General features: G+C 37.6%; 1 protein-coding gene across 7 annotated transcripts in view; it reads left to right on the top strand.

Moving 5' to 3' along the window:
* CNTNAP4 (contactin associated protein like 4) overlaps positions 1-25,839 on the top strand; it is a 294,017-nt gene that overhangs the window by 17,130 nt on the left and 251,048 nt on the right. For 6 of the 7 annotated variants that reach the window (XM_030924953.1, XM_030924955.1, XM_030924956.1 and 3 more), the window contains exon 2: positions 20,840-20,950. In XM_030924953.1, the coding sequence (XP_030780813.1) occupies positions 20,840-20,950 (111 nt within the window). Of the gene's footprint in view, positions 1-14,277; positions 14,327-20,839; positions 20,951-25,839 lie in introns of those variants that run through there. The other variant, XM_030924957.1, reaches the window with a different exon arrangement.

Raw genomic sequence — 25,839 nt, 5'->3', positions numbered from 1 at the left:
TGAATCAGTAAATTCTTGCTCGCAGTTGAGAGCAGAAGTTTCGACTCTCAGACACGCAATGCTTTTGTGATCACATTTTATGCTGAAGGTTTTGCTTTTTCCTGAAAACAAAGTGTATTGTATTGTTTAAGGTGCTTATGGAGGGGGCCAGTGTTATTACAGGCAATGTGCTCAGAGGCTGTACTCTTATAGCTCACTCAGGCTTAAAGCTCAGCTTTGCCACTTCCTGGTCCTGTAGAAAAACAGCACAGTGTGATAAGTGCAATGAGTGAGAGGCATACACAATGTCTGGAGTGGTCACAGGCAGAACATGAGGTGTGAGCAGTGGGAGTCAGTGAAAGGTGTTTACTGAAGGATGAATAGGACAGCCAGATGAGGACAGAAGGTGGAAACACAAGCCCATCATAGGGAGGTCCACAAAAGCGTGGAGCCTTTGAATGCACCACAGCAGTGCAGAAGGACAAAAATGATCAGAAGTGGCCAGGTCGTGAGCAGTCCTGTAGGTAAAGCTAAGGACTAAGGTTCTTCTCTAGAATCTTGACGGGTCATTTTATTATTATAAGTGTTATGTATGCACATATGTGTGACACTGATTAGATTTGCTTTTTATAAACTTAAAACTCTCAGGAGGGTGAAGGATGGGAATGATAAAAAAACAGGAAATGGAGTCTAAGTTGAGTCCACAGAGACTAGATATTAAGCTGGTGAATGAACTCCTGTAAAAAGTAATAAGAGCTACAGAAAAACGGACACGGTGACAATGCTAATAAAGAACAGGCAACAACAAACTTGTTCCACATGAGTGTGTAGGACTGACAGCACGTCATGGCCATCGGAAAGTAGCGACACGTGAGAGCAAGGAGTGGCCAATTGAAGTTGGTGGGTTTTGCTTTTTATTGTATTATAATAAATGTGCTTATACCTTCCTAAAGATGTACTATGCTTTTTGTATGTAGCTGTTTTTCTTCTGAATATTTATTTATTTATTTATTTTTTGAGACAGAGTCTTGCTCTGTCGCCCAGGCTGGAGTGCAGTGATGCAATCTTGGCTCACTGCAGCCTCTGCCTCCTGGGTTCCAGCAATTCTCCTGCCTCAGCCTCCCGAGTAGACTAGCTGGGATTACAGACACGCGCCACCACGCCCGGCTACTGAATAAGAAATTTTAAGTGTGTTCATTTTTTGAAACTCTCTTCCTAAACTTCTCTACAAAGGATCATATTTAAAAACTTTTTTGAGATTATGTGTGATTTGTATAATGCAATATTTGAGGACTATGCCATGGTAATGTATTGAGCACAATCTTTCTGAAATAAGGCTGATACAAAATGTTTTCTAACATTATGTATTGTTGCATTTTAATGAAATCTTTTGCTTTTGGCAAGAATAAGAATTTATCCTGAATTGAAGGTTTCATGGGTGATTCTTCCACAACACAGAACATTATAATGTTTTCCTGTCCTCCATTCCAATACCTACCTCCACCCCACCCATTGGGCTTAAATAGTAGAGATTAAATACATCTGCCTTATGACAGAAGACTGAAATCCTATAGCTGATTTATTTCAATGCTTTGGGAAAGATACATTTAGGGCTTGTGTATTTATCATTGGATGTGTAAAAAGAGACTTTGGTAAAATGATAAAATGGAAAAGCAAGTTTAAAATTTTACAATGTGTTCTTTGAGTTATATTCAATTTAATTAAACAAACATTTACCAAGTGCCTGCCATATTGAAGTATATTCTAGAAAACAGGCATAAGATATATAGATGCTGATCTCAAAATGGATGAAAGAGGCAGAGAGAGAGAGAGAAAGAGAGAGAGAGAAGAAAGAGAAATGGTACAGCTAATCATGATGGTACAAATTGTACTACTTTTGGAAATTCCACATCAATTGAATCCATTTTTTTTTTTGGCTGTATCTAGGGATTCAGCAGCCAAAGATGAATGCTATTGAATTATTGACCATATTTGATACCCCAGGCATTGAGAAGAGCTGAAATAATTGCCCCTGCAGAGAGCTTTAATTCTCCAGTGTGCTCTGTAGCATTAAATCTTATGAGATTTAAAAATCCATGGCAGGAAACATTTGAGGCTTCCAGTTGCTCTCCGTTGGCAACTGTTACATTTTTAAAATATGCCCCTGGACATATCCAGCCGCGAAGAAAAACCCAGAAGGTTTTCCCTCAACAAAGTTGTAAAGAAGTAACCTTTAGTAATTTATAAGTGAACTCAAAAGATTTATAAAACATAAGAGGGAAATCTCTTTTTCAAAAAGTGTTTTAGCATTTGGAACATCAGAATTGCAAGTACAACAAAACAAACAACTGGTCTTTAGAAAACTATTTTAATTGATGACACTGTGTAGCTAAATCTTCTTGGGCATTTAGATTTCATCATTTATAAAACAATATTATTCAATTTAATTTTGCTTAAAACTAACAAACATATGTTCAAAATCCTATTGGCTGGGAATTTGGATCCTACCAGTATAAATTCCCCATGTCACAAATTACTTGAGGTGCTGAATGAACTCAAATAAAAGATAACTATTTATATTTATTTTTATTCAATCATAATAATGTATTTAATTTATTATGTTGCAGCCCTAAAGAATTAAAAGGAGCTGTTTTTTCAAATGTGCATACTCTGAGTTGTGTTACAGTGAAAAATTAAATTCTTTTTTTTTTTTTTTTTTTTTTTTTTTTTTTTTTTTTTTTTTTTTGAGACGGAGTCTCGCTCTGCCGCCCAGGCTGGAGTGCAGTGGCCCGATCTCAGCTCACTGCAAGCTCCGCCTCCCGGGTTCACGCCATTCTCCTGCCTCAGCCTCCCAAGTAGCTGGGACTACAGGCGCCCGCCACGTCGCCCGGCTAGTTTTTTGTATTATTAGTAGAGACGGGGTTTCACCATGTTAGCCAGGATGGTCTCGATCTCCTGACCTCGTGATCCGCCCGTCTCGGCCTCCCAAAGTGCTGGGATTACAGGCTTGAGCCACCGCGCCCGGCCGAAAAATTAAATTCTTAGTACTGAGGAATAAGATAATAATTTTATTTGATTTACTTGACTTTACTTGATTATAATCTATCGCTGAAATTTCCCCTGGGCTCATAGAAATATGTTCTCAGGCTATCACATAATCTATTATCTTTTAAATTTATCAACATTTACTATACAAAAAGAAGCCCAGAAGTTTATGATAGATAGATAACAATCTTTCACTTGGCTACTGGTTATATGCAAATCCTTCAGCATGCTGTTTCAGAATACTTTATCCAAGAACTTCAGATAACTTGCTCTCTTTAATTTTGTTTGGCATCTGCAACATTAAAAAATGTCTGTTAAAAACTTTTATTTTTTAATTATTCATACAATAAGACCGGATAAACCAGATACTAAATTAGAATCAGAAATAGTCTCTGCTTTTCCTTTTCCTCATCTACTCTTTATATCAAACATATTATTTTTTTTCTGATCATCCATAATCAGAAACCCGAAGAGACACTTCTGTTTTTCTGCTGTCTTCACCTATTTCTTCACATAGTCACAAATTACTGCAGCTGCCTCTTTAGTGTACATACATCTTCCCCATCCCTTTTGTTCTGCTGCCACACTCTTTCAAACTACACAGCTGAGCACACATTTTTAATGTTTTATTAATTACTGTACAAGAGTCTTACACAGGGTGCCATAGAGACAAGGAGGACACTTAAGCCTGAGGAGGTTAGCCAGTAGGTCTTCATCTGGAGGCCATTCCAAGGTGATAATCTCAGTAAACCCGAATAGAACTATGTGTTTAATCAAAATGTAATAGTCAAGTTTAACTAAAATGCAATAAGCAAAATGTAATTTTCCTGGAGCAGCCATATGAAGGGTTGATTGGGTGGGAGAAAGTAGGATTGAAAATGAGTTTAGAATTAACACTCTAGGTTTTATGAATGGCAATTAGATTCTTTGGATTACCCCCTTCATTGTGTGTGCACAGGTGTGTATGTATGTGTGTGTGTGGGTGAGGTAAGGGGGCTGTGCTGGGAAGCAGCCAGAGTCTCAGTTCTAGGGTCCACCCAAGTGGAAGAATTCATTAGAATCTGAAATTAAAGCAGAAAGCTAACAAGTGGAGTGAACACACCCTTAAAGTAATGGGATGGCTGCAGCCATATAGAGCTCTCCAAGGGCTCAATTGCCTGCAGGGGTGCTGGTCAACTGGACTGCAGATCCTCTCCCAGACCTTATTCTTATCAACGGGCACATTTCCTGAGATGCTCAGTCTCTTTCTTTTTAAGCCATGGAGTGGAGCAAAACAATATGTGGGTGGTGGACATTTAATACCAATAGTGAGTTGGGTAGGGGCAGGTAGGGCAGAAATGATTCAAGTGTGGTTTGTAGTAAATCAGCTCCTCTTCGCTGATTGCGACTTGATGTTCTCTAGGACCTGGTAGGGACCTCTAACTTCCTTCATTACAACTTCTTATCATCTTCAAGAAGTTAAGGCAACTTTTTGCAGGTGACATCTGGAATATCACTGATGTATTTTTGAAGGAATCTCACTTTTAAATAGAATATGTTCCACTATTGCTTATAAGCAGGTGTTTTGCCTATCCCACATCATGTCCACATAGGACAATGTCCTCAAATACTTGCTGAAATAACTTGTTCAAGCAATAAAATGGGAGAGCTGTGCTGTTGGACACAGGGAGGGGAACATCACACAGCAGGGCCTGTCGAGGGGTGGGGGGCTAGGGGAGGGATAGCATTAGGAGAAATACCTAATGTAGATGATGGGTTGATAGGTGCAGCAAACCACCATGGCACGTGTATACCTATGTAACAAACCTGCACGTTTTGCACATGTATCCCAGAACTTAAAGTGTAATACAAAATAATAAATTAAAAGCAGAGGTGTTGAATGGCAAATAAATGAGCCCAAAGTCATCAGCAAGAAATTAAAATTCTCTGACCTTCAATTTCTCATATAGAAAATAAATATAATATCTTTCTCACAAGGTTGTAGTAAAGATTTAACATGGCTGAGATATAGCATGCAATACACATAACATTTTTCTCTAGAGGGCTCCAGTTAAAACATTGGCACATTGGCAAGCATCAATTTATTTATTCATGTCTTCATTGATAAACGTGAAATCAATTTGCAGTACATTAGACACTATAACATATGTCAGGGAAGTACCTGGATGTCAAGGAAGGGGCATCTTTTATAAAAGAGTGCCTAGGTGATGAACAAGTACATACTTGGTCAGTTCAACAGTATTTTATAGGAACTAACATGGAAATAATAACTTACAGACATGAAAACAAAGAAAAACTATACCATAGTCTTCATAATTCCAGGAAATTGTGGGTAAGAGTAGTGTATACAAAATTAACACACACAAAAAGAGCGTTTTTGAATGAGACTGTTGATCTTTGTGTTTTACGATGGGGATGATCAATTTTTAAACAGCTGTCTTGAAAAACAAAATGACAAATGGTGGCTACTTGTAATACCATCATCATATTAATAGCTCCAAGGGTTATTTTCAACTAATGATTTTGAGTTCTAAAATCCAAAAACAAAAATTCAAATTTTTAAAAATTGTGTTTGAGGCCAAAAGTGGTTCATGGTGGGATATGCAAATGAATTGAATTGAAACAACTGTTTTCTATTTTAAAATAATTTTAAAATAATTTATGATGTAATTCAAGGCATAGTACATAATATCTAAGATAATATTAACAATTAATATAGTGGTATTTGCAAACAATATATGAACTCATGTGTACTGAAAGACCTGGAAGTACATGAATTACCAGTGCTTGGTTTAGTAATGAAGAAATGTTATCAGGACTTTGGGAGGGTTACAATCGTTACTGGCCTGGTCAAGGTCTGTTCTGCTTGCATGCAGTAAATCAATCACTGTGATAAAGGTTTTGCAAAAGAGAGAAGATTTATTGGCAAGGTCTCCAATTGAGGAGGTGGGAGAACAGCTCTCAAATCCGCCTCCCTGAAGATGAAGCTTAGGGATGTTTATGGGTTAAGGAAGTGGCATGATCTAAGGCATGGGGAAGGTGATTATTAGCAGTGGGGAAAAATGAAGTGACAGGTTTTTTGTGCACAGGAATAGTCAGAGTTCATGGCATTTCATAGGACATATATACAGAAAATGGTGGCGTTAGCATGTTCTGTGGGTGGAGTTTTGGCTCTCTGACATCAAAAAGCCACTTCTCGGGCACTTGTACAGGCCCAGTTGAAAGGCCAGTGGTCTCCACTGGTTTGAACTGAATAGCAGCTGGCCCAAGTTTCTGAGAAACAACTGAAGTAACATGGTGACCTAGGAACTACCATGGTGACCTAGGAATGATATCCATCTATAAAGTAGACAGAGAAGATAAAATTTCAGCTTTGGTGGTGAGGCCTTCAGCTGCCATGGCCTTCAGCTTCATAGAAAAAGGAAAAACATAAAACCAAAAACAAAAAGTGACGAAAAGCAAGCAGGGCAAGCAGATCTGATAAAATTAACCCCTCACTTCACAATAGATTTGAAAAGAGCTGAAGGACCTAGAAATATGAAGGATCCATCCTATGATCTCATCTAAGGCTTGGGGTTCTCTCCAAGCTCACGTTAATTAGCAGAATTTCCTTGGAGCTGAAACTCCATTTATGGGCTTGCTGTCAATCAAGGACCATCCTTGGAGCCTAGAGGCTGCCCACCGTTTCCTGACAGGTGACCCTTTCTACAACATGGTGATTTTCTCCTTCCAGGCCTGTAAGATAAATTTCACCCATGCTTCTTATCTCTTTGACTTTTTGTGTCTCTGACCTTTAGACCTTTTGAAGGTCTCCCCTGATTAGGTCAGCCCACTCAGGATAATACCCCTTTTAGGTAACTAAATTAAGGACCTCAATTAATTAATTACATCTGCAAGATTAGTTTTACTACATAACATAAGCACAGGGCTGATATCCCATCATATTCACAAATTCTGCCTGCACTCGCGGGGAGGGGATTATACTAGGCCTATACAGGGGGCTGAAATCTTGGAGACTTTTATACACCAAGTACCAAGTATTCTTTATCTGTTGACTCGTTTCATTCTCAGAAGTCCCTGTTTTGTTTAGTATGTACCATCATTATCCCCATTTAGAGATAGGAAAGGCAATTTAAATGAAAATTTTAGAATTTTGTCCACTGAGGGGCTCATACACCTGACTATCTCTCTAGAAGGGAGGGCTCTATGCCACGATGCTGCATGTGTTTAGGGAGATCAAGAGCTGGGAACATTTGAGTGTCCTGTAATAGTGATGGGTCTCTTGTAGGGGGTGTAGTCTTGTTGGAAACGGAAAGATTCCAGAGCTCAGAACAGATATCCGTTCTTCTGCATTGAGCTAATGCACACCTACTCTGCCAGCTTTTAGCCAAGCTTCTAAAACAGTGGAAATGAACCTCTGAGACCAGCCAAGCTTCTTCCTTGCTTGATTATGAAATCAAACACAATGATCTTAGCTAATGAAATGGAAATATTCTCCATCTAATCTCATGTTATTGCTCAGAGAAGCTTATTGTTTCTAGTTGACTTGATTTTTTTTTCCCTTAGTGAGAAACAGCTATTTATTCAACTAGCTTTATGGACTCCCCTATTAAAATGCATTTATCTGCAGGAAAATTCCTTATCACTAGGAAACATTTCAGCATTCATCTTTAAGTGTGATACTTTGAAATACAAATAACAACTCTTAAAATAATTTAGTAATAAAATGGAGCATTTGTTCAGTGATGTTGAAATATCATCTAATATGACTAGAATAAGAACTGAATTGAGGCTTACTCAATTTTCCCTCCAGGAATCAGAGTCGAAACCATGGCAATTTCAGGTTGAAAAGATCGGTAATGGAAGCAGCACATACTTAGGAGGACATTGTTGCTGTACCTTCATGGACATGTGGTTTAGTTGGCACGGTGCGAATTTCTAACTATATCATCAAAAGTGTCCAAATAAAGAGATGCCCATGTTCTCTGAATTCCTTTCTATCTTTCTTAATAAATTGTGGCTGTTTGATTTCTGCATCATGTGCAGTTTAAAATTCTGCTTTTCTGGAGAAAATGAAACAAACAACTCTGAAGCTCAAGAGATGTGAAGAAAACTATGGGCTTTTGGAACATTAAAAATTATTTCATAATGAGAAAACAATGCATCATAAGGGCAATTTTACTTTCTTTTTAGGTAATTCAGTAAAGTCCCCCTTTTTTGTAGAGGGAAGGATAATCGTGTGGTTAGGAATGTTGAATACCGATCTCTCTCTTTCTCCTTCTTAAGGAGTAATTCTTATAAGATTTTATAAGAGAAATCTAGTTAACTTTTATTCAGTTAACTTTTATTCAGCTTCAACTTTGGAATTTATAATGAACACTTAAAGCAGCAATCGTGAACACTTACATAGTGCTTTTTATACACCAAGTACCAAGTATTCTTTATCTGTTGACTCATTTCATTCTCAGAAGTCCTTGTTTTGTTTAGTATGTACCATCATTATCCCCATTTAGAGATAGGAAAGGCAATTTAAATGAAATGCCTAAGATCATGTAGTACTTGGCAGAGGCAGAGCTTGAACCTACAGAGGATGGTTTCAAGAGCTACACTTGTAATCACTATGCTACACAATATTCTTGCTTCAGTGCAAGGTGACAGGTAACCTGATATTGATCTTCCAGTCACTTTCATCTCAGCAAGTAGAGACCCAGACCACCACAGAAGTGCCATAATAGAAGCCTGTTTAAGTTAAGGAAGAATTTCCCGGTAGGATGGGAGGATTGAGGGCTCTCAACTGGTATCAGAGGAAAGGGGGCACTATGGCTGAGCCTGGAGCATCGCTAAGGGCTGAAAAAGGAGGGAAGAACATTTCTCAGCTTTGTGCATTGAAGGGAGGATTGGGTTAATACTCCAAGTGACTTTGGGAGGGATCCAGTTTTATCTACCTCAAAATAAAATTATGTATGTGGACTCCATTGTTAAATGGCGCACTCAAAATATGAGATCTCGTCACTAAAGCAATATATGTGTGTTACAACATCCGCCTTGAAAACTGCTTTTGACCCATCAGTGGGCAATATTTTGAGGCACAAAATCTGAAAAAAAATTGTTTGGTTCTGCAATTACATTTTGGCAACAGTGGCAAGCAGAAATGTGGTCCCCCGAGGATGTCCATATCTTAATCCCTAAAATCATACAGTTTGTAACCTTTAAGATAGACTTTTTTACTCAACCTCATTTCTTGGGGATTCATCCAAGTTATATTGTGTATCAGTAGTCTGTTCATTTTTATTGCTGAGTAGTATTTAGTGATATGTATGTAGTAGTTTGTGTAACCACTCACCTGTTGAAGTGAGGATGGACTGCTATGAACATTTGTGTACGGGTTTTTGTGTGAACATAAGTTTTTATTTTTCTGGAATAAATGCCTAAATGCAATTGCTGGGTCATATGAAAACTGCACATTTAGTTTTATAAGAAATTGCTAAATTGCTTTCCTCTAAATTTGTGATTGATTTTCATGTATTTGAGAAAAGTGATCATAGAGTTATTTCAATTTTCTCTATGTCTATGACAATTTCCTGGTTTAATTCTCATTTTGTATACTTATACTTTCTCCGTAAAAACAAGTAGTGGGTTTTTTTTTTTGTTTGTTTGTTTATAATTTGTTGTCTTTTTTGTTTTGAAGAACTAGATCTTAGATTCATTGATTTTGTTGTTACTGTGTTTTCTAACTGATTAACTGGCATTTTTTTTTTTTACTAATTCCTTCCTGTGCTTTCCTGACGTTTATTTCATTGTTTTTTTCTAAGTTGACTGCTAAGTAATTTATTTTCATTGCCCATTTTTAATAAAGAAATTACCTAAGGCTTTTGAATTTAAGGCTGTAATTTCCTCATCCTTAATTTAGCACTATTACTGAGAACAGGGACTGACCTGACCATGGGAAGTGGGTTTACTTGGCTTAGCAGTGGGGAAGGAACAGGGTGTCCAGAGCCTGGCAGTCTGGCAAGAGCCACCATTCTTTTTTTTTGCTTTAATTCAACTTTTATTTAGATACGGGGGTATATGTGTAGGTTTGCTACATGAGTATATTGTACCCAGGTAGTGAGCATAGCACCCAACAGGTAGTTTTTCAACCCATGGTCCCCTCCCCTTCTCCCACTCAAGTAGTCTGCAGTGTCAACTGTTCCCATGTTTATGTCCATGTGTGCTCAATGTTTAGTTCCCACTTATAAGTGAGAACACATTATAATTGGTTTTCTCTTCCTGCATTAATTTACTTAAGGTTATGGCTTCCAGATTTATCCATGTTGCTGTGAATGACATGGTTTTATCCTTTTTAATGGCTGTGTAGTATTCCATGGTGTATATGTATCACAGTTTATCTAGTCCACCATTGGTGGGTACCTCGATTGATTCCACGTCTTTGCTATTGTGAACAGTATGGTGATAAACATATGAGTGTATGTGTCTGTTTGGTGTAAAGGTCTATTATCCTTTGCATATATACTCAGTAATGAGATTGCTGGATCAAATAGTAGCTCCGTTTTAAGTTCTTTGAGAAATATCTAAACTGCTTTCCACAATGGCTGAACCTATCCTTCTTTTTTGAGATGGAGTCTCACTCTGTCTCCCAGGCTGGAGTGCAGTGGCATGTTCTCGGCTCACTGCAAGCTCTGCCTCCTGGAACCCATCCTTCTTAATAAGGTTATAGACTTTCATTTAGAAGCAGTTAGTTGGTTTTGATCTTTTTCTGAAGATCTGTCTTTCTTGTTGTTTTCCACTGTGTATCAACAGTGGGCCCTTAACGTCCAGGGTCAAATATGCCCTTTTCTGACTCCCCAATCTCTACGAAAACAAAAAAAATTCCTAAGTGAATGCAGTAAGACATGATGGGCCCCTACACTCTGAAACTGTGAATATTTAGTTGTACTGGTTATAGAAAGCAAAATGTTGAAAGCATACAGTGAAAAATCTAAGTGGTGCTCAAGTCAGAAGATTTGAACGTGAGATGTTACAGGCAGGAGTCAAGATGATTCGCATACCTCCAGTGGCCGGTACTTGATATGAAGATTTTGTTTCCACAATTCTAAATCAGTTTCTCACACTGACTAATTTTCGAGGTGGTGCATTAAAGACAGGCATATGAAAAATCTCTGATAACACACTTTTCTTTGCTTAATGGTATTGGGAAGTAAAAGAAGAAAGGGGATGGATTATTTTGCATACCTACTCTGTACTTTTAAAATGTTATGTATGGTATAACATGAAGTTCTCGCAGTTCTGTTGTGAAGGGGATATTTTTTACGTGCACTTTGCAGGTAGAGGCACATCAGGTTGAAGCAGTATGTATCAGACCTCGGGAGGTACCAGAGCAGGAATTTGAGGACTGGCCTCTCTGAATCCAGAGCCCATGTTTTCGCAGTGCTTAAGTAGATCACTAACAAAGAGACAAATGTTTGATTACAGTACATGGTTAAACACACAGCCATAGCCTAACAATAACAAAAGTACTTTGTTGAATAATACAAAAAGCATGAGCAAAATTAAAAGTGAACATAAAAACAGAAGAAGCATCTGAAACAAATATGTTTGGCCAACAATGTGTATAATACTGTAATTAATTTAAATTATGTTTCTAAGTGGGAAAACAGAGGATAATGACAGACAATTTGCAGGTATTGAGAATGAATAACAACATATGGAAAATACTGTTTGACCGCATTAATCAAAGCAACAATACAAATACGCAACAACTACAGTTTGTTCACTTAGTAAATCAGCAAACCTAGCTGAGGTGTGTGTGATGAAATGGAGACTAAATTGGTATTATCATTGTGGGAAAAGTGGAAATCTGTTTCAGCATCTTTGGATATATTTTTTAAAATAACTTTTGATCCTCTAATTCTCCTGACTATCTATTTTAAATGCATGTATATATACCAAACTCCAGAAATGCTTACCCCATGAAGATATTCTTTTCACTATTCCTGATATCAAATTTTGTGACATGGTGTCACATAAGGCCAAATTATCTGTCAATAAAAGTCTGTAATGTGTGCAGATTTCTAGATCTCTGATGCTCTCTTTACTTTCTAAAAAATTATTATTTCTTCTACCCCTTTACCTTTGATTGGTCTCTTTGTCCTAATATCTGGACTTAAAATAGTTGCTATTAAACCTCTAAAATCAATCAGCCCCTGGCTGTGCTGTCGTTAAAAGTTAACTGCCTTCTCATTAATCCATTAATTGTGAAGATTAATTGGAAAAGCTATTCGAACTCAGGCTATAACTTGGAGCATGTAAGCCAGTGTTTGCCTCCAAATGAAAGCTTAGCTCAATAACATCACAGATAATTAACAATTATATATATAATCTACTCATGGCTCCTATAGGAGAAAATGCATAGAAATTTATAGTCTGCTGTCTAAATGAATTACTTGATAACTAGAAAATTATCCCTGTCTTTAGTTTAGCTCTGGGAAAACATACTGATAAATAGTGACTTGTTTTAAATTGCAGCAATTTTTTTTTTTTTTTTTTTTTTTAGATTTAAGCCAACGACTGACAGAATTAGAAGCTCATGTTTGTGTTATTTCAAATATTTAAAACCAGGATTCACAAGTAAATGTTAATTTTCATGTCAATGTCAAATTAATACTTAAAGAAGCTAAAGAATTGCATAGTAGTCTACACTCATGGCATTTAATTGAGTTGAAATATCATTTTAGGTAATGATGAGAGGAGGCGAGATGCCAGGATTGGCTCATATGTTGTCACCTATGCTTAGAAAAATTATATTTTATTCAATCCTAGGTGTATTGTCAGTTTTCCCTAAACTTATTCTTTTTCTCATCAGAATGTGATGGTGCAGCAGCTTCCTCCACACACCGTCAGGCACCATGGCTACTACACAGGGAGAAAGGGCTGTGGTGTGACACCGCAAAAGTTCCTTCAGTCCTTCGGACTGTGTTCCTTCCCAGTCCCGTAAAACAGTATGGAAAGCGTAAAGACATTTTGAAAGGAACAACACTCTCCACTGGATAGAAATTAATTTGCAACTCTATTTCAGTGGTTTCCAAACCAGCATGGTTCTGGCTGTGGGACACAATCAAGGGAAATTTTAAATCTCCCTGAGGTGATGCTGCCAGGCAATTAGGATGAATCACTGAAGAAGCACACTACAGAGATGTGACAACCCTGCAACCTGGAGCTGATCCATATAATTTTATTTTTATTTTTAATTTTATTTTAGAGATGGAGTCTTGCTATATTGTCCAGGCTGGCATGCAGTGGTGTGATCATAGCTCAGGGCAGCCTCAAACTCCTGGACTTAAGAGATCCTCCTGCCTCAGCCGCCTGAGTAGCTAGGATGCCAGGCTATTTTTATTTTTTCTTTAGAGATGGGTCTTGACATCATGCTTAGGCTGATCTTGAACTCTTGGCCTCAAGGATCTTCCCACCTTGGCCTTGAAAGTGCTGGGATTAAAAGCATGAGCGATCACACCTGGCCTATAATACTTTATACCAGGTGGCTGATTCTGCTTTTTAAACATACTTGTGTCTTCTGGGTGCTTAAAATTGACTTTGGTGGCTCTTTTTTGGTGCTGAGGGTAGACTATACAGCTGCAGCTGTGCGGATGAGATGGCAGAGCTGGGGAGAGCTCCATGGTATGGTGATAAATGATGCCCACCCAAAGGAAATCAAGCAGAGGCTGTTTATTTAGGGTTTGCTGCAGCAAGGTGGTTGGCCACCACCATTTGAGTTTGGCAGAGACTCAAAAGCAGGCAGAGGAGAGGAAAGCTTTACAGTGGAGTAAAGGGACAGGCTCAGGTATGCCCTGGCTGGAGGCCTTGGCTAGGTGAAGCTGTAGGCAGACTGGCCAGAAGTGGGGCATCCTATGGGATCAGTTAATGGTATACATTTGGCTTTCTCTGTACTTAGCAGAAGTTTCTGACTATCTCCTAAACATATTCAGCCAGTTCTAAATTGGAATCAAGGGCAAAAATGAGGGAAGCTTAAATTATTAAGTCCTGGCTATTTGGAGCTGATATGGTTTGGCTGTGTCCCCATTCAAATCTCAACTTGAATTGTGTTTCCCAGAATTCCCTCGTGTTGTGGGAGGGACCCAGGTGGAGGTAATTGAATCACGAGGGCTGGTCTTTCCCGTGCTATTCTCGTGATAGTGAGTAAGTCTCATGAGATCTGATGGGTTTATCGGCGGTTTCCACTTTTGCTTCTTCCTCATTTTCTCTTGCTGCCGCCGTGATTCTGAGGCTTCCTCGGCCATGGGGAACTGTAAGTTCAGTCAAACCTCTTTTCCTTCCCCGTCTCAGGTATGTGTTTATCAGCAGCATGAAAACGAACTAATACAGGGGCCAATTGCTATAGGAGTTATTATTTGGCTTCTTGGACTGGTTGCTTCAGACAGAAGTCTGGCTTCGTTCCTGTAGATAGTAGGTTGGTTTCCTGGACTGGTTGCTACAGGTTCTGTTTTTTTGCATGTAGACTGGCCATTTCTCATTTGTGTATTCAGTCTCTCATTGGGCAGGAAACAGAGGTACATCAGGTACTGGGTTGTGTGTCATGCCAGGGCGAGGAGACAAGACTCCACCTGGAATCCTGAAACGAACCTGAAATTTGTAGCAGTAGCCCAGACTGGGTTTATGGTTAGGGAACAATATCATTGTCAAAATCTCTGGAAATCTTGACTTATAAATAATAATTTTTGATACATACAAACATAATTCCAAACTTTCTTAAATATGTTGATGATTTCCAATTTTAACTAGATGGAAATGTTAATATAGATTGGAATAAAATGTTTTGTTCAAGAAAATAGATTTTTTGAAGGGGAGGCCATTCCTTAATCCTGAATCTATCAATGGACTTATTTGGAGTAGGTCTAAATAAATGTTTTCTGATAGGAACGAGACTGCGATCTTTCCAAAGCTTCCTGATAAAAGGTCTCACCCCTACCTCTGGTGTGTGAGGAGTTTTGATGATTTAAACTATGTTTGCTACCTATTCTGTCTTTTCTAGTGTATTCTCCAATGCATATTTTTATGGGACATATGATTCATTAGCAGGCATGCAACTAATTTTGGCATGTCTTCCAAATAACCGAGAAGATGACTACTCAGTGGCAACTAAGCTACTACTGAAAATCAACCATATATATATATATATATATATATAATTTTTTTTTTTTGACAAGTGTATTTTAGGTCGCCAGTACTTGTTTCGACAAAGTATTGGCTCAGAATAGAAGATCCGGCACCATATTGCCTGAGTTTAAATACACTTTCTACCGCCTGTTAGTCATGGGTCCTTAGGTAAATTGTTTAATTTACCTAATTTAATTATTTAATTCTTGTGCTCTTTTTTCCTCAAGTGTCCCTAGAGTTAATAATATCAAATATATTGGGCGTTTGTCAGGATCAAATGAGTTAATGCATGTAAAGCACTGAGAATGTAGCACCTAATAATATATACCTATTATCTTAGTACAGGTAGTATTACACACAGGTTAAGAAAATTGAATTACTTTTATTAAAAACTGAACAGCTTTTATTTGCTTATGAGAATTATGCATTAAAGCCCTTTGTAAAATAAAATTGTCATTAATAGAGCTATATTAAAATATTTTCAGTATACCTTGCATCAATAAAGATGCAAGCTGTATTGAAGGAGGCTATTGAGATTTTCTGTATATACAATCTGCCAGAGATCTAATTTACCATCGATGTTTTAATGACAATGTTAAGTTTTTCTGTCATGTAGAGTAAATAGTGACTTTTCTGAGATGTTGAACAGAAAGCCATAGATTTGTGTGTATATGGTGTATGTGTATGAAAATGACTCAGCATACTTTTTTCTAATGTAGATATTCTAACAGAATTCATTAAAACATATTGTAGATGTAACTAGTGTATATAAATTTTTTAATGAAAAGACTAAAGCTATAGTTTCACTGTTTGCAACTGATATCAAGGTTAATGTGGAAATTCTAAAATGACTGAGAAAAGTCAAATAAAATGTAATACAGTTTTGGATAAGCATGTTCATTTCTTCTCTAACAGAAGAAAACAATGATGAACTGAAAGTACCCAGCTGCATTTTCAATCGTACGACCTTCCATGAAATGTTTGGTTGCTCTATTACTAAATTTCACTAGTGAATGGAGACTTCCATGGTCTCCTGTACCCCTTTTTACCAAGAATCTTGCCGTGGCTCAGCAGTAAAGGGACCAGGATGATAAGCCAATCTGATATAGCACTTAATTTTTTAAAAATGCAATTATGTTTTAGGCTGAAGTAGTTAAAATGTTATTTCCGGTTTGAAAAGCCCCTGCTTAAATGCCTGTATACCCACGTGCACTGAATAATCTTTATTTGCATCTGAAAATTAGCTGAAAATTGGAGCTAATAATCATTGGAAGTTCTAGCTGAGAGATCACTCCAGGAGAAGACTAGTTTGCTGAGTTGCTTTACCAGATTGTAGAATAGTGTTTCTCAACCTTGGCACTTACTGACATTTTGAGACCAGGCCATTCTTTGTGGTAGAAGGCTACCCTGTGCTTTGTCTAATGTTTAACAGCACCCCTGGACTCAACCCAGTAGATGCCAGAAGTATGCTCTCTTAGTTGTGGTGACGAAGCTGTCTTCAGATATTGCTAATGTTTACTGGAAGTGGGGAGCAGGAGGGCAAAATTATCTCTGGTTAAGAACCTCTGGAATTGGAATGTGGTCCTTAGCTTTTCTGGTCTAGATCCTGTGTTTTGTTGGTGCAGTCAGAGAAAACTGGTTTTCTGGACTTAGGAGACTTATGCTTAATCCAGAATTCCAATTTATTATGTAGAGAAAAATGTCATGTTTACTCCAGGCTGATTATTACTCTTTGAGGTTCCCTTCCTCTCTTGTCAAGACTATTGAAGATCAAATGGGAAATAAATAGCCTGGCAAACCTGGAACTGGAGTACACACTCCTTGAGAGAGAATCTATTCATGCTATTATGGTGTCTGATGGAATTCCTACACTTCAAACCTAAAGAAATAATAATTATAGTCATGGTATTCTTACATGGTGGATTCTGGCCCCTGACTCGTGTTACAGATATGGTTCTACCACAATGAGAAGAGCAAATTAATAGAACTGTATTCAATGATCTCATCTGGAAGAGAATAACATCAATATATCAACAAGGAGGGGTAAAGATTAGTTACTGTGTGTGGCAGGATTATAACTTCCTAGCACAGAGTGCTCTCAAAATGTGTCTTAGTTATTATTAGTTCTGTGAGAATAACTACAATATATCATTGTCAAATAAACATACAACAGATTGTAGGGGCAGGTATATGCTCACGGTGAAGAATAATAAGGCCATGTAACCACCAAGGTCAACAACCAAAACTTGACCAAATATCACAAGCCCCCTGTGTGCCCTTCCATTTTGCATATTACATGTCTTTCTCCCTACAAATGGAAGAAGTACCCCTTCTTTTGTTTTAATTCCGCTCTTTTAAAGCTAGACGTAGAACAATATTGATTCTTAATTTATAGTTGGAAAAAACAAATGAACAGTAAATATATGTTCCCTAGAGTGATTGCACCGGAGAGGCATTACATCCAAAACATCAACCTGAATCTACATAATTGATTGTGAATTGCAATTAAACACCCTTTTCACCACATTTATACCCGCAAGCTGCAAATGATTTTAAAAATTCCTAGTTCTAGTAAACACACACCCACATATGAGCCCTCCTTCCATATATGGAATGCACTCACTTGTGTGTGTAAACATACACGCCATAGTTTCCACAGCATACTAAAACATTTTTGTTGTTGCTGTAATTGGCAATAATCAGAATTTCCTTCACCCCTCCATGGCTTGTATATTTGTCTATGTCTGCACTCTTTGTTCTTGATTTACAACTGGATTGGCTGGCGTTAGTACTTAAGCTAGTCAATAGACATGCAGGAGCTGTCTGTTGTAATGGTGAAAGGATTTAAGGTAAGAGTAAGAAAAAGTAGACTTTGAATGAAATTGAGACAATCTTGAAAAGTAAAATGGTACCTCAGGTAAGTTCTTGGGAAAGGCATTCAAGAACAAATTAGGTTCAGGTATAATAAACTTAATAAAATTTCAGGTGAATCTAGATAATTTTAGATTTATTTTATTTAAATTAAATCACAATGAAAACATTTGGGACAGTAACCCTGTATAATTTTAAATTACAGAATGTATATGTTAAAAACTAAATGGGAGAGAAATATTTTCCTGGTTAGAGCAAAAATGGGAACAACTTAAGAGTGTAAAATGCAAATGCTTTAAAGATGACATCGAATGAGGAATTGGCTGAATAAATTAAACGTGTATGGATTTCATGATACACATGAGATTATTCTTATGCTTTCCCTCGTTCTTTGTGCTTTATCTTTTAATATTAGAAGCAATATATGTGATACACATAAAAGGGTAGATAGATGATAAATATGTATACACATTAATACATGTTGATACATATGTAAATGTATGTGCTTGTGCATGTGTATGTTATATATTTCATATGAAACATAATTAGAAGCCTGTGACTATGCCACTATTACCACAAAGTCGTCCCAATCCAGACCCCAAGAAAGGGTTCTTGGATCTTGCGCAAGAAAGAATTCAGGGCGAGTCAGCAATGCAAAGCAAAAGCAGGTTTATTAAGAAAGTAAAGTGGTGAAAGTTCAGCAGCTCCATAGACAGAGTAGGGCATTCCTGAAAGTAAGAGGAATAATGCGTCCACCCTTGGTACAAATACTTGTGTCGTGTGTGTGTGTGTGTGTGTGTGTGTGTGTGTGTGTATATACAGGATTAGAAAAGATCATAGGGAGATGAGCTCTGCTACAAGGGTTCGTGATAAAGGATTAATTTTCTTAATTACTATATTTTGCAAGAATCAATTAATATCTTTAAAGCAAAATTAGGAATGCTTTTGTTCTCAAGATACTGGGATATCAGGACACGCCTAAGTCTGGGTCTGTTTAGTAAACGTTATCAATATGTTCCCTTAACTCTAAGCATCTAGAGGCTAGGAATATCTAACTTTCTGGGAATGCAGCCCAGCAAGTCTCAGCCTCGTTTCCCTGGCCCTCACTCATGATGGAGTCACTCTGGTTCTAACACCTCTGACACCACCTACCCCCAAATTAGAGCATTCCATCACACTAAAACTGTATACATGTATGCTGATTCCGCTTTTCCCTCAAGGTAATCAAGATCCTGAGTTTTGTAACTTCCCTTTCTTTTTGGAAAAGTAGTTTTTTAAACTCATATATGTCCCCAAACAACATACAATATTACTTAGCTTTGCTTTTTAAGATTTTCAAAACGATCAACATATTATATATTATTTTATTAATAGTTTTCCTCAAAAACGTCGCTTCTAAGATTCAACTATTCTGTTTGGTGGTGTTGTTTCTTTTGCTGGTGTATATTATTCTGTTTTGAAAAGCACTATGTTTTATTTGTTCTTTGGCCATTGGATATCTGGTTGTCAATTTTTTTTTTTTTTTTTTTTTTTTTTTTTGCTATTATAAGCAACGTTGCTAGAAATCATACATGTCTCCTGGTGCACAAATGCAAGCTCCTCTGAGTACTTTTTTATTTTCACGGACACAAAATTACTAGTATTTGTATATCACCTTTGGGTAAAAAGACAAAACTCCTTGAGATGGAGGGTTCATCATAGGAGGACCTACGTATATTAAAGGAACTGGTGGAACATAGGGTATGGGAAAGTTCAGATATACAACTAATGAAAAGTGGTTTTTATTAAAGTGGTTGCTCAAGTTTATACTCCCACGAGCAATGTGTCAGAGCTTCTCTTGGCCTACGTTTTGCCGGTCTAATGTCCGTAAATTAGTATCCTTTTGTAGTCCCAGTTTACATCTCTTTTTGCTGATAAGTTTGAGGATCAATTTATATAGGATCTGTGCTGTGAAGTCTGTTTTTTGAGACAGAGTCTTACTCTGTCACCCAGGCTGGAGTGCAGTGGTGTGATCTTGGCTCACTGCAACCTCTGCCTCTTGGGTTGAAGCGATTCTCCTGCCTCAGCCTCCCTAGCAGCTGAGACTACAGGCATGTGCCACCACGCCCTGCTAATTTTTTATTTCTAGTAGAGGTGGGGTTTCACCATGTTGGCCAGGCTTGTCTTGAACTCCTGACCTCAAGTAATCCCCCTGCCTCAGCCTCCCAAAGTGCTGGGACTACAGGTGTGAGCCACCACACCAGGCTGTGCTGTGAAGTCTGATCGTGCCTTGTGTTATTTTTGTTAATGTGTGTCATGATTTAAAGGTGGTTTTTGTTTTACTTTATTTTGTATTTTATTTTCCTTTATTTGGAATACTAATTGTGTAGTAGGTTATAGGTTGTTCAAGTACTTTCTGCATTTTGTGATTTTTCTTTTTAATTTCTTTACAGTGTCTTTTGGAAACCTTAAGTGTTTCATTTTCATACAGCTAAATTTGCGAATCTTTTATAATGAGGTATAATCCCTTCTACCTTAAGATATTATTTTATTATATAATTTTATGATTTTAAAAATATTTTCATATTCTCCTGTCTTCAAGTTCTTTTTTCTTTTCTCACTGAACTCATTGGACTTCTAGTAGAATAGCCCTTATAAGTAGTAGGCATATTTTGAGAGATCTTAGATCCTAGTTTTTGATGTTGTTGTTTTCCTTGTTTGTTGTTTTGTCTGTTGATTCCACGAAAGCCATCAGCACGAACTAACCCTAATGTGGCGTTGTTCCTCCTGGCAGATGACTGTGATGATCCTCTTGTGTCTGCCTTGCCTCAGGCATCCTTCAGCAGTTCTTCCGAGCTCTCCAGCAGTCATGGTCCTGGATTTGCAAGGCTGAATAGAAGAGATGGTGAGTCTGCTTTTCTCCTCTGACTGGCCCATAGAAAATCTCACTAGTTTTTCATTATCTTTGCATAAAATCATTATGAATGATATATTGTAAAAGTAAATGTCTAAATAAGCAAAGGTTAAAACTCATGAGATGTATATGACATCTAGCTTCTGTTCTGGAATGTGAAAGAGACACATCCTATGTTACAAAGAGTTGAGTTCCTTCAATCTGACGAGCTTTTTATATATCTTACAAAATATTTTCTACAATAATATACAGTCCTTATGGGCACATTAGGGATGAAAACTTAATTGGCCTTCAGTTTCAAGTTAAGTAATTTTCAAAAATGCTAATTATTTAAAAATAACAATCCCCCAGTGTTTTGGATTCCCAATGCAGTTGATTTTCTTATCAGTTGAAGAATAGGAACATAATAAGATTTTCATGGTCCTTTAGGAGTACTCAGCCAGGTGTGGTGGTTCATGCATATAATGCCAACGCTTTAGGAGGCTGAGGTGGGAAGGTCACTTGAAGTGAGGAGTTCGAGACCAGCCTGGGCAACACGGCCAGACCTTGTCTCTACAAAATAATAAAAAATAAATTCGCCTGTGGTGTGTGCCTGTAGTCCCAGCTATGGCTGAAGCAAGAGGATCACTGAACCCAGCAGTTGGGAGACTACAGTGAGCTATGATTGTGCCACTGAACTAGCGCCTAGGTGACAGAGTGAGACCCTGTCTCAGAGACACTTGAATATGTTAAAAGGAAACTAAAGATAATTAAATGGCACCTTGCTGTAGAAGTAAGACAGAATTTCAAAAACATTGTGTACTTAGAGACAGAGGATCACTGTGATCACGCTTGGCAGTACTAATACAGAAAACGTTTTAACAGTCATAGAAAGTGGGCAACAACAACATGCATTATTAAAACCGTGTTGCTTCCATTTATTATCCTCTTCCTCTCATGCCGACATCAGTCAGTCACTTCTCATTTTACTCTTTGATGTTATCCTTAGTATGTGCTTAATGCTTGGGCACACTGAACATTGGACATGACAAATAGGTAAATGTGTATGTATGTGTGTGTATTTTGCCATCTGGTATACATGATATATATCACACATAGTTCTCATTACAATCCAGACATAACACTTCAACATGATTTTAAGCTTAAGTTTAAAGATTTCATTTCATATTATTGGAGATACCCACTTGTGTGTGCTTCTGAATGTGAAGATGTCAATGGAGAGTGAGAACTGAGATCCTTCTATCAAATAGGAAGTTGGGGGGGTGCTTGAATATATTTGAGTGGATAATGCTAGCCTGTTCCTTTTGAGTGACTTGCAGTGAGAGTTATTGGTCACACAGGACTGTCTCTTCCTCTTTGAAATTCGGAATCCCTGACCAATCAGTGGACTTTCCTAGCCTCTCTGATGGCCATTCCAGACCTTGTCCCTGTGGACCGGCCAGCAGGAATGCTGTTATTGCAATGCTAATCCTAGAATAGGGTCTCCATCCTGTGCTTCTTTATAAAGAAAAGCAGAGTTTGACATTTACCACCACTTCATCTGAGTCATAAAAGCTTCACAGAATGTGGGCCAGTGAAAGGAACACAACGTTTTAATTTACCTGTTTATCTTGATTTCCTTTGTTGTGGTTCAATACATCACAAAAATGTATGTTATTAATTAGATCAAATCATATTTTTCATTAATTTATATAATCATCAGGAGTCTCCATCAGTGGGACTCATTTTCATTCTTAATTCATTTCTATGGCTCTTGGTAAAACACAATATCAAACTTCATGAATCTCATTTACATGTTAATGAAACCGAGACACAAAACAGGATCATTTTAATTATCTTTTGCTGGTTGTCAACCTGCTTGATTACATTTTTCTTTTTTATTTAGTTTTTCTTTTTTTCCCTATTAATTACATGAAGTTTTCACAAAGGAACATCAGATTTTCAGTGATTTATTAAAGGCTATATTTTATTTCTAGTATTGAAACATTTCTCATAGTACTTCAGTCAGGCTAGGAAAAAGCGTTCAGCCAAGTCTACAGTCATATGTAAATAAACTAAATCAGCGAATAAAGGTCCTAGTATCTTAGATACACAGAATGACCTATTTCCTACAAAATTATGAAAACTTAGAGCTAAAGAATAGAACAAAAAATTGAGAAATTTACTCACTTATTTTCCATCTGCGGGATAAGAAGTGTCAAGGATATAACACTGTGAAAATGAGTAGGGCCCTAGTAATGAGGGAAGGAGGTCAAAAAGGCTACCATTGCTGAGTGCCGTGGCTCAGACCTGTAATTCCAGCACTTTGAAAGTCTGAGGCAGGAGGATCACTTAAGTTCAGGAGTTTGAGATCAGCCTGGGCAACATGGCAAAACTCCATCTCTACTACAAATACAAAAAAGTTAGCCAGGCATGGTGGTATACACCCGTGGTCATAGCTACCCAAGAGGTTGAGGCACAAGAATTGCTTGAACCCAGGCGGTGGACGTTACAGTGAGCCAAGATTGTGCTATTGTACTCCAGGGTGACAGAGTGAGACTGTGTCTCAAAAGAGAGAGAGGGAGGGGAGGAGAGGGGAGGATTACCATTAAACATACTTTCCATTTGAAGTATGCTAATTTAATTTCGCCACATGTGTGCTGTTACGGGTTGCATTGTGTCCTCATAAAAGATTTAAATCCTAACGCAAATACCAATGAAGGTGACCTTATTTGGACGTAGGGTCTTATCAGATATCGTCAAGTTAAGATGAGGCCATACTGGATTAAGGGGTGGGGGGCTAAATCCAATGACTGGTGTCCTTATAAGGAGTGTGAGATTTGGAGAGACACAGAGACAGATAAGACAGAATAGACTAGGCGAAGATGGAAGCAGAGGTTGAAGTGATACATCTGCAAACCAAGAAATGCGAAGGAGCGCCAGCAACCATCAGAAGTTAGAAAGAGACAAAGAGAGATTCTTCTCTAAGCCCACAGAGGGAGTACGGCCCTGCCTGCAGCCATCTTGATTTGAGACCTCTAGTTTCCAGAACTTTGAGAGAATAAACTTACATTCTTTTAAGATGCCCTGTTTGTAGCACTTTGTTACTGCAGCCCTTGAAAACAAATACAGAGTTTGGTACTAGATGTTTAGTGCCACTGGAATAAATACCTTAAAATAGGAAAGTGGCTTTGGAATTGAGTAATGAGCAAAGGTTGGAAGAATTTTGAGGCACATGATAGAAAAAAACTTAGATTGCCTTGAAACGACGGTTGGTGTAAATACAAAGGTTTAAAGTGTATCTGGCAAGGGTTCAGAAAGAAAAGAGGGTCATGTTATTGGACGCAGGAGGGAAAGCAATCCTGGTTATAGAGTGGTAGAAAATTTGGTTGAATTGTGTTCTAGTGTTGGGTAGAGATTAGAGCTTATAAACCAGGAACTTAGATAATTACCTGAGGAGCTGGCGGTGGCTCAAGCCTGTAATCCCGGCACTTTGGGAGGCCGAGACGGGCAGATCACGAGGTCAGGAGATCGAGACCATCCTGGCTAACAAGGTGAAACCCCGTCTCTACTAAAAAATACAAAAAACTAGCCGGGTGAGGTGGCGGGCGCCTGTAGTCCCAGCTACTCGAGAGGCTGAGGCAGGAGAATGGCGTAAACCCGGGAGGCGGAATTTGCAGTGAGCCGAGATCCAGCCACTGCACTCCAGTCTGGGCGACAGAGCGAGACTCCATCTCAAAAAACAAACAAACAAACAAACAAAAAACCAAAAACAAAACAAACAAACAAAAAAAAAAACTATTACCTGAGGAGCTTTCTAAGCAAAATAGAAAAGGTATGCCTTTGTTTCTCCTTAAGCTTATAGCAAAATGTGTGAGGGAAATACACATTGAGAAAGAAACTGATAAGCAAAAAAGGCAATCAGACTTGATGGTTTGGAAAATTCTTGGCCTATTCATATTGCAGAAGATGGGAAATTTCGCATCCTCTGAAGAGAACATCAAGGATGGGTTAGACAAATTTTGCTAAAGAGATTAGTCATGTGACTCTTGAATCCAATCAACCATCCAGCAGGAATCCAGGAATAGCGATAAGGTTATCCAGGAAAGATAGCTGTATAGTATTTTCATTGTTGGAGTTTCAGTATAGCTTAAATTTTAAAGGGCAATTTAAGTTAAGTATACATTGACTCTTAGTGTTGTCAATGTGGAGTTCAAGTAGGTTCTAGTATCCCAGTTGATAGTCTAAATGTGTCCTTAGTACATTTAGAATCCAGAATATGAAGAATCCACATCTTTTAGTAGTGTTATAATCCAAATGTAAGTCTTTATTTTAATATACTTGGACAACCTTGGAAATGAGTGATTGCAAATTGATATATTTGTGTACAGGAAAAATAATAGTAAATAAAATGATTGGTCAAAGCAAAAATAATATATTTATATGTATGAGTAGAACATTTATATGTACACCTCTTTATATAAAAGATGGATTCCATAAGCTGACAAATACTGTGAGTTTCCTCTCACCTATTCTGTAAGATAAGAATGTTTTCTAAATATACATATGTAACAAACCTGCACGTTATGCACATGTACCCTAGAACTTAAAGTATAATAAAAAAAAAAAAAAACAGATTATTTACAAAAAAAAAATGTTTTCTGATGTTAAAAAATTGGATATTTGTCTATCATAATATTTCCTGATGTTAAAAATTGGATATTTGTCTTTATTTTTCCATTTTCTCTTTTTTAAACCACAACTGCACCCTTCTATTCTAAATGCTTGTTAAGCAATGTCTTCCCAATACCTATAGAATTTGATATTAAAATCAAACATTTATCTATAGCGGAATTAACTTACTTGGTTAATTGACAGAGATGACTCCCATTCATGGATGG

Source organism: Rhinopithecus roxellana, chromosome 20 (assembly GCF_007565055.1).
Source record: "Rhinopithecus roxellana isolate Shanxi Qingling chromosome 20, ASM756505v1, whole genome shotgun sequence".
Classification (NCBI taxonomy): Eukaryota; Metazoa; Chordata; class Mammalia; order Primates; family Cercopithecidae; genus Rhinopithecus; species Rhinopithecus roxellana.
Note: the sequence above shows the minus strand (reverse complement) of the source record. Positions and strands in the feature narration are given on the sequence as shown.